The sequence below is a fragment of the Rhipicephalus microplus genome, chromosome 3 (assembly GCF_043290135.1).
Source record: "Rhipicephalus microplus isolate Deutch F79 chromosome 3, USDA_Rmic, whole genome shotgun sequence".
Taxonomy (NCBI): Eukaryota; Metazoa; Arthropoda; class Arachnida; order Ixodida; family Ixodidae; genus Rhipicephalus; species Rhipicephalus microplus.
The window spans coordinates 275,504,326-275,514,449 of NC_134702.1; the positions used below are offsets into that span (position 1 = coordinate 275,504,326).

Here is a 10,124-nt window from a genome sequence, read left to right on the forward strand (position 1 = left end):
GGTCATCTCGGCTACACTCGAACATTGTCCCGCCTGCAAAACAGTTACTACTGGCCGAACCTACCTGCCGCTGTAAAACATCACGTTCAAACCTGTGCCGACTGTCAAAGACGCAAAGCACCTCCCGGCAGGCCGGCAGGCTTATTACATTCCGCCCAAGTACCAGCGAAGCCCTTCGCCAAAATTGGAATGGATTTCCTGGGCCCATTCCCAACTTCTACCGCAGGGAACAGATGGATCACTTATCTCGCTACGCAGAAACTAAAGCTATGCCGAGGGCCGCAGCACCACAAGCGGCTTATTTCTTCATAAAAAACGTCGTCCTTCAACACGGTGCTCCAACAGTTGTCATAACGAATAGAGGAACTGCGTTCATGGCAGAACTTTTGGAGTCAGTTCTCAGGCTCAGCGGTACAGCTCACCGGAGAACAATGGCGTATCATCAACGAACGAACGGACTAACAGAGCGGCTTATTAAGACCTTTTCAGAAATGTTCTGCATGTATGTCGGCACAGAACACAAGATCTGGGATAAAATCTTGCCTTATGTGACCTTCGCCTATAATACTGCCCGGCACGAAACTACTTAAATGACGCCGTTTAGATTAATACATGGGCGCGAAGTCACCACAACGTTGGATGCCCTGCTGCCGCACGAGTGCGACGACACTCATGCTGACGCCGAATAATTTGTTCAGCGTGCCGAAAAAGCCCGACAGCTTGCCGGCGTGCGTATTTGTCATCAACAATACAAAGATACGAAACGATATGACCTACAACATAAATTGGTAACCTACACACCGGGCCACAAGGTATTGGTATGGATCCCAATACGTCGCCGCGGACTTTCAGAGAAGCTATTACGACGATACTTCGGCCTATATCGAGTCACCTGACGATCAAACGACATCAACTATAAAGTTATTCCCGACGGCGATTGCCGTTCTAGACGCCAAAACCGCTCACCCGAGATCGTGCATGCCATCTGGATGAAACCCTACTTGTCTAGCTAACTCTTGTTTGTCCTGTGAGTGCCGGTGCATATGTGTGTTTTTATAGGTAGAGCGCCTTGGCTGTGCATCGGGACGAGACCATTTTTGGAGGGAGGCAAATGTCAAGTGCGTCCTACAAGAAAGACGATGGCGACAGTGCATACGCGCATCTGCACGCTTTTATGCAGAACGCAACAACGAGAAAGACGAGGAACTCTTTGGCGCATGGTAAATAAAAAGACCTACCCGCTGCTGCTTTCTCGGCGTCTTCAAATGCGACCTCTGTCTTCACGTCGCGACAATAAGCTCGTTAGATAAATGGGCCTGTAGTTAGATACTAGAAATGAAGCAGCAGATTTGAAAGAAGGAACCACGTGAGCACTTCTCGAGGTGTCAGGAACGCATCCTGTATCGACCAATTGCTAAAAAATGGCCACTAAAATCGGTGATATAGCTGTTTTTCTTAGTTTCAACATTTTTGCACACTCCGCGAGCAGAATTAACTAAAAAGCGATCTGTAGCAGCCTCTACACCCTCCCGAGTGATTATTAGGTCAGGAATTGCAGCGTTTATTATAGAGTACTTGAGATTCCGTGGTATTGATTCTTTTGGTGTAAAAAGCGTACAAGGATAGTTGTTTATTTCATCTGCAACATTGCGCTGAAAAATAGGCTCACCGTTCTACGTTATTGACACTACGAACGAAGATGATATCGAATTCCCTATTTCCCCAAACTTTTTAGAGTTGCTTTATAAAGTTGTTATTTGTCGTATTTGTAAAACTACCCTTTCGCAGCGTTGATGTCCCCTTTACAGTCTTGACTGTTACTGAAAGCACTCCCATTCATCGGTCGCATTCAAACGTTTCGCCTTTAGGTACTTTATTTCTTTCTTACTAATGGAGCACTTCACTTGTTATGTAAATCACTTATATTTGAATACGTGGTGGCAATCTTTGGAATATGTTGTTCTTTAAGTTTATGTAACGTAGTTTCGAGAATTGGCCAGTTTTCATTTGTATCACGATCGTAAATTGTCATAAAAACTGCCTAGAAAAGCTCAATATTTAGTTCGTGTGCATTGGCTCTGTTGCAGTAGTATATTGCCATGTTCCTTCGTGAAGTTTTGTTATCACCCTGTTACCCTGTACGCGAGTCTCAGTGTAAACCGTGCCTACAATGTCCGAGAAGCTTCAGCACTGCAGTAGATCAATTTTTAGAATACGCCCGCTTCGCGAGCATTTCAGATTATTTTGAAATCTACGGTGTTGCAGCGCTAACGCTAGAATGTTCGATGGCGAGTGCATAATTGCCGACACGCTTCGCCGCTTGTCACTTGATTGACGGCCGATGCTGCATTCACCGCTATAAGTGCAAGTGTGCTACTGCAACCCGACTTCCTGTTTGCTGTGCACAGGTTAACCCCAATAAACCGCTTCATCTGGCCATTCAGTCTCCTGCCTTCAGGCAAGTCACGACCCTGTGACAACTGGTGAAGGTGCTGCTTCATTCGTGTACCGGATGCCCTCGTCAAGCCGTGAGCCCCGCCCACGTCGCGCAGAAGACACCGACGCTAAGCAGGAGCAGTGAACAAGCCACCGACAGCAAGGTTTACCACCGGAGTACGGGCCTCTACAAGACAACGCGCGGAAGACCAAGGCCATGACCTCTACAGCGGCGACAATAACTACCGCTGCGTCACAGCCCGCGATCGCAATGCATCAGCCCATGGAACCACCAAATTTTCGTGGGTCATTTTCAATTACTCGGAACCCTGGCTAGAGACATACGACTGCGTGGCCACCCTCATTCATTGGAACACGAAAAAGAAGTTCCGTCACGTGTACTTCTACCTGGAAGACATCGGAAGGACCTAGTTCTAAAATTGGGAGTCTGGGTTCAAAACTGGGATCTCCGGCGCATTCGTGCTAACTTTCGCGAGTGTCGCTGGCGAAAGAGGGCTGCTGCTTTGCTAGTGACCCGGGTACAGTTATTATATGACAATGTTGCCATTATCACAGAAGAACTGACCCGCCTGTTCCGTCACACTGATCCGGGCATGCACGAGGAGAAGAAAGCTCGTTTCCTCATGCGAGGAGTCAAACAGCAGCTATTCGAGGAATCGATTAGAGACACACCTAATAAAGTCCAAGAATTCCTCTCAGAAGCGACAACTATTGAAAAAACCTTCAAAATGCGCAGACGACGCCACTGGGCTCCATGCTATGCAGAGATACAACCACTATGCTCCGATGAATTGTGCGAGACCATATGCGCTGTAGTGCGTGAAGAACTTCAATGAATGTTCCCGTCAAGCCAGCCTGAAGTTCCGTCAATCGCAGACATCGTCAGAAGAAAAATCCAGCAATCTTTGGGTATCACAGAGTCATACATGGAATGAAAAAAAACTTTATTTCGTCACTGAGGCATCGCAACCGCAATTTCAAGCCATGAGCTACGCTGCTGCTGTCCGATGCTATACTCCACGTGCACGTCAATAGGCCGCACCGTCGCATTTTCGTCGCCAGACACCGCCGCCGCCACCGCCGCTGCCATACCGTCCACCCACAGGCCAGCGCGATTCTCCGAGAAGAAACAACGTGTGGGGCGCCCGCGACCACCGGCTTCTCTTATACCACTGTGGGAAAGCATGCCACACCTTCCACAACTGCCGGTAGTACCAGATGGGACTACGTGGTTTTGTCATCGACGCGTCGCGTCAACAGTGGGGTGGAAGACCACTTGACTCCGCTGACTATCTCTGTGAAACGCAGAGGACACCCCGAGGATCTCCTCGTTTACCTTCACCGGGGGCTCCATGTCAACGCACCGTCGTCACTACACTGGCCCAAGCCGGGGCCGGTCACCTAGCCCGTATTAGGAAAACTAAAGGCAGCAACCGATGAATGTGAGGTTGCTACTCAACGAACTACCAAGATCCTCCACCACCGACGACGAAGCCACTACGAAACCTCAACGTAGCCCCCACGTCCAAATTTTGTGACCAGAAGAAGTCCTGATTCCGCAACATCGAAAAAATGCGGCAAATCGTCGTAGCCGTGATCCGATACGGCGACCAAACAGCAACTCCAGGCGACGAAATTGTGACCTCGACATTCTCATCGACGACCACAGCATCACAGCTCAGAGCGGCACCAGAGCCGACTATTCTGTCATCAGTGGGACTTTCGCCGCGAACTTGAAGAAAGTTACGCCCACTTGGGAAGGCCCTGAAATCCGTACAGCCAGAGGTCACCTAGTGACACAAGATGCTCGCGCATGCTGGCGCAGCTAGAGTGACTATTAACAGCTGCATATAAACCACAAGCTTCATCATACTGCAGCATTGCTCGAGAGATGTCATTCTTGGGATGGACCTGTCGAGCGTACACGGTGCGGTCATCGACCCGACAAAAAAATTGGCCCCATCTCTGCATGTTTCACGGCAAATGTCGTCGAAAGACGATAGTCTTGCGTGCGGATAGAGCGAACAAAACGTTTATTTGATGTTCTGCGCGAGAAAATTGGTGCATTGTATTCTGGAAGCGCTGCGTTAGAGAATCTCGATCCGTGAAGCGAAGGTGAACGAGCACATTCAGACACGGCATTCAGACACGGGCCATTTTTTCTGTGTGGGTTTCCTCGCCGGCCGCCATATAGGCGGCCGACTTTTCAGGAAACCCACACAGAAAAAATCAAGCGTCCTGGCTACAGCACTCTCACATTCTAACCCCGCACCGCAATTCTAGTCAAGAAGAATCTGACCGAACAGGTCCATGAAAGTTAAGAGATTGGCATCGAACACACATTCGTGAAGATAATCCCCAATCGGAAAACTCAACAGAGCTTATACCTGACAAACCTTTACAGCCCTCCGCGGGAGCAGTTACACCAATACTACCACTTCGTCTACGAGCCCGGTCAAATAGTTAACGGCAACCGATGTGTCTTAGTTAAGGTCTTGAACGCCCCACACACGGCCTGGGGCTATCACAGCACCACCAAGAAGTGGGCGCGTGTTTACGACGCTGCACACCAACACGGTCTGACGCTTCTTAATTACTTGCTCCATCCAAGCCGAGTTGGCAACAGCGTGTCGAAAGATACTAATCCTGATCTCACGTTCACTAGAGACGTGCACAACACAATGTGGACAAGACTACCGTACACTCTAGGGAGCGACCATCACATCATTCCAATAGAGGTCGAGTGGGATCACGGCTCGCTCACAACAGGAAAAGCTCGACTCACGGACTTGACCGCCTACAAAAATGGCCTTAATGATGACTCTCCTTTCGAAGACACTGAAGCCTCGTTAAACAGTATTGTACGTGTTGCTAACGGACATACCAAAACGATACTATTGAACGAGGACAACCCGGCAGTCGATAATCATCTCCTTCACTTAATGGAAACTCGAAGATCGCTTATCGAAAATGGCAATGGCAAAAGCTCAACCACAAGCTCAAGTACCGCATCGCTGTACTCACCAGGCAGGCACAAGAGTACGCCGAAAATTTTGCGAGCCGGAACTGGCAGTCCTTCTGTGACAAACTTCAAGCGACACTTCGCACAAAGAAGACTTCGCGCATTCTTCAAGCCCTAATTGATCACACCCACACTAAAGCTAATCAAATACATCTAATTCAGTGGCTCTTGCACAAATATGAGGGCACAGAACACCAGTCATTCTAAGAACTTCAAATAAAGCTGCGCGGTTCTGTTAACCACCAGCTTCCTCCATCAACAGTTCGACACCCAAGGAGTACCGAGGAGCACCAGCCGAAGCACTAGACCGGCCTTTTACGCAGGCATAGTTCTACACGCGGTCCTCGCTAAGCTTACGTGCAACACGAGCCCAGGAAAAGACAGAGTGACCAATAAGCACCTACGACAGCTACCGTCTTCGGGCGTTGATGCCACTCCTTTGGACTTATAACGACTGCCGGAAAAAGGGCGAGGTACCACAAGCCTGGAAGCACTCGGAGGTGACCATTGTACCCAAGCCAACCAAGCCAATCTCGATGGTGAATCTTCGTCTCATTTCCCTTACGTCTTGCACTGGGAAACTCTTTGAGCACATGGTAAACGAGTGGCTCTCTTTGCACCTCGAAGACAACGGTCACTACCTAAACACCACGTTCGGCTTCCGCCTAATGCTCAGTACACAAGGCGTCCTCTTGCAGATAAAGCAAAATAGTCTTCGCTTGAGCAAGTACAGTATGTCATCTCTTCTAGCTCTTGACGGAAAGGGCGTATTTAGCAATGTGAGCCACGAAGCCATTCTGCGTAGCCTTGAATATGTCGGGTGCAGTGTCAAAACATACGCCTACAGGCTAGCTTTCCTGACCGACCGCACAGCCACTGTAGGGATTGCCAATATCCGGAACGAGTTTTTTAAACTCCCTAACAAGGTCACGCCACAAGGCTCAGTGATATCACCACAACTTTTCAACTTGGCCCTCATTAGGCTCCCTCGTCTGTTTTACGCTGTCCTTGGGAAACATCACGTTTTACACACCAAGGATATCCCTATGTCGACAAGCGGTGCAAGCACGGGTGACCAGGAGGGCCGACGTAAAGAGGCGGTTAACATCTCTGTCGAATATCTCAAGACCTGCGGCCTCCAATGTGCGCCGAAAAAGCCGAAACTGTTAGTACTTGCGGCACGCACCCGGGGTAGACCACGAAGCTACGACGCACCTGCCCCACAAGTCTTTTTACAAGAAACCTAAATACCACAAGTTGACACACTTCGAGTCCTTACACTGCATATACAAAAAGATGGGTCTGGCTTCGCTGCCCTACTCCGGCTGCAGAACACCATTACACAGCTCGCTCACCTGATCTGAAGGGTGGCTAACTGCCGCTGGGGCATCACAGAGCACGACACCCTAAAATGGTACAAACACCCCTTTACAGCCGCATAACGTACGGAACTCCCTACCTTAACCTGAAGAGAGTGGAGAAACAAAAACTTAATTTGCTGATACAAAAGGCTACAAAGCCTGCCCTAGGGCTTCCGCCAACTGCCTCCACTGACCGATTGCTTCAAATGGGAGTTCACAAAACGTGGGAAGAACTCAAGGAAGCACACCTCTTCAACCAGGTGAACGTACTCAAGCTGTCACTCACTGGGCAAGCCGTCTTTCGACGCATAGGATACGAGACCACCCTAAAACCGAACGAAGTGCGCGAAGGCAAAATACCGTCACAGTTCCAGAATGCCTTGAAATTCAACAGATTCCTCGAAACATGCTTCCTCAAAATCACCAAGCAAGGCGGCTCGCCAGGGTTAACATGATCCGGAAAAACCATGGCAATGACCCGCAGGCACAATACGTGGACGCAGCCAATTCTCCGGGACGGAATGCCTTCATAATTACCATCACAGATTACAAGAGCGTGGTACTGGCATCGGCGACTATCCTCGCTAAACGTGCGGAAACAGCTGAAGAGGCTGCTATAGCATTGGCCACTCAGACGAGGGAGGATCCCATCGTGGTCTTTACCGACTCACAAACAGTGGCATGGAACTACATGAAAGGCAGTGTCTCAACGGTGGTGATTAGGCTACTAAAGTGCATGGACCATCCTCCTCCATACACATCCATCATGTGAATTCTGGGTCACGAAGGTCTCGAGGAAAGCGAAGTGGCACACACCGCAGCCTGCTAATGCGTCAACCGGGCATTCCCGTACGAGATCCGAGGCACCTACCACTCGACAACAGAAGCAGAGGCAAGAGAACCCGTTACACTTACGTATCTTCCAATACTGCAACACTATCGGCTCGAACGCAGGTCATACCCTCCGCCACATCCAACAAGACACGAAGGCACTGACTACAGGCGTCTCCGAAACAACACGTTCCCCCACGGCGTATTATTGCATCATATAAGGCCAACGTTGCACAGCTTCATCTACTGCCACTGCAATGTGGCAGACACTCTGGCACACCTCTCACTGCAGTGCAAAGTAAGCATCTCAAGGCTACAAGCAGCAGCACCAGATGTGGACCAAAGCCTCCTCAGTGAAGTGCGGGAGGCTGTAATTTCTCAGACGGACCTGGTTGAGCAGCGCCATCTCGTCCCTCGAGCCCGGTGGGCTGTCCAGGACAGAGGGTTCGTGGAATAAGGAACCCTCCCACATCACTCACAAGCTCAGTTCAATAATGTTTTCTCTCTCATGAGACTATGGAACAGCCGGCTGTGACATCACGAAGTTCACTCATGCCTGTTATGTCAATGTGTCTTTTCGTACCAGTTATGCGCGTTTTCGCGCAAATAATGGCTTCAATACGTGATTTGTATTCAATAAATTCGACATGATTGGAGATAAAGTAGTGCTCGCTCTATTAATTTTCTCTCCCTACAGGTCACGTATCGATCAACGATTGCTGTCTTGGACCAGGCGCTAAGCGGTGGCGCAGTCAGAGGGTTGGGTGCCTCCTGCCTGTCGGTGGTGCCCGTGGCACACACGAAAGTCATGGTCATCGTCACCAAGATCTGGGAGGAGGTCATGGTCGAGATTCGCCAGGCGTTCAAGGAATGCCGCGAGAAGTTCGAAGAAGCCATCCTCGTTGACCATGGGCTTTGAGTCTTCGCTCCATACATCACGTTGGCGTCACCTCATCTCCAACTGAGCAATAAAAACTGAGCTGACGTTTACCGTTGAGCCAGCATGAAAGGCCACTCATTTTTGAGGGTTTTCTGTTGTAGTGAGCTTACAACTGTACAAAAAGAAAAATCTAGGCTGAGTGGTGATGGTTCATCGTCAGTTGCCCATAGCGAAAAGGAGCTGCAATTTTAAAGTACCAACAATCTTAAGATACTTCACAAGATTTATACCCACAATTACAATTACGGAACGGGCGTCTTCACCTTGGTTCAACATATCTCTTAAGCGTCTTAACAATAAGAAAAAGCGATTATATCGCTCGGCTAAACTGTCTAACAGCGCCAGCGCTTAGAACAAGTACCGCGGAACGGCAAAGGAATTCGAATCACTCGCTGCGAAGGCTAAGCGTTCTTTTTTCTCTTCTACATTACCTAATATGCTACGAAATAACCCTAAACAATTTTGGAGAGCCATTAACCCCAACCCCACAAAAACGTTATCCTTACTTGATGAACACAGCGATCCTATTCCAGAACATCTTACCCATCAAGTACTAAATACTGCCTTCTCTTCCGTATTTACCCCTGAATCTTGCAGCCCGCTTCCAGACTCCCCATTTCTTGATCATCCTGTCATGCCAGGCATTACATTCGATTCATACGGTATTGCAAAACTAATTAACGAATTGAAACTAACGTTATCCGCGGGAATGGATGGCATCAATTCCAAAATTCTGAAAAACGCTAAGCCTATAACAAGCATTATTCTTTAGCACAAATTTCAGCAGTCCATTTCATGCGGAGTGGTGCGGGAAGACTGGAAGCTTGGTAAGATCGTTCCTGTCCCGAAAAAAGGTCTTTCATCTTCACCGAGTAATTATCGCCCCATATCCATCAAAGTGTATGCTCTAAATTAATGGAACACATAATTTATTCCCGCATAGTAATTTTTCTACGTTCAGTACATTTCTTTCACCCTAACCAACACGGTTTTCCAAAGAGACTTTTATGTGACACTCAACTCGCCTTGTTCGTTAACGACCCGAGTTCTAGCCTGGATAATAACATACCTGTAGATGCCATCTTCATTGATTTCAAAAAAGCCTTTGACAATGTTTCCCATAACAGATTGTTTTTGAAGCTTTCACGTCTTAACATTAATTGTCTTGTTTTTATTTGGATATGTGACTTCTTGACTAACCGTAAGCAGTTTGTTCGTGCTAATAACCATCGCTCCTCCCTATCCGCTGTAACTTCCGGCGTACCTCAAGGCACGGTCCTTGGTCTTCTACTATTCCTAATCTATATTAATGACCTCCCCAATAACTTAGCGTCTAACATTCGTCTGTTCGCAGACGACTGTGTCATTTATCGTCCTATTCACAATTCTAACGACCCTGTCATCCTACAGTCTGATCTTTGATTCAATCATGGTGCGAAAAATGGCTTATGTCCCTTAACATAAAGAAAACTTGTGTCATTTCCTTCCATCGCCGTCAATCATATTCCTCCAA

General features: G+C 48.4%; 1 protein-coding gene across 2 annotated transcripts in view; it reads left to right on the top strand.

Moving 5' to 3' along the window:
• Positions 1-8,685, top strand: part of LOC142804276 (uncharacterized) — a 545,204-nt gene extending 536,519 nt beyond the window's left edge. For both annotated transcript variants that reach the window (XM_075891027.1, XM_075891028.1), the window contains one exon: positions 8,369-8,685. In XM_075891027.1, the coding sequence (XP_075747142.1) occupies positions 8,369-8,590 (222 nt within the window). In that variant the 3' untranslated portion in view covers positions 8,591-8,685. The remainder of the gene's footprint in view (positions 1-8,368) is intronic.
• Positions 8,686-10,124: the final 1,439 nt, after the last annotated feature.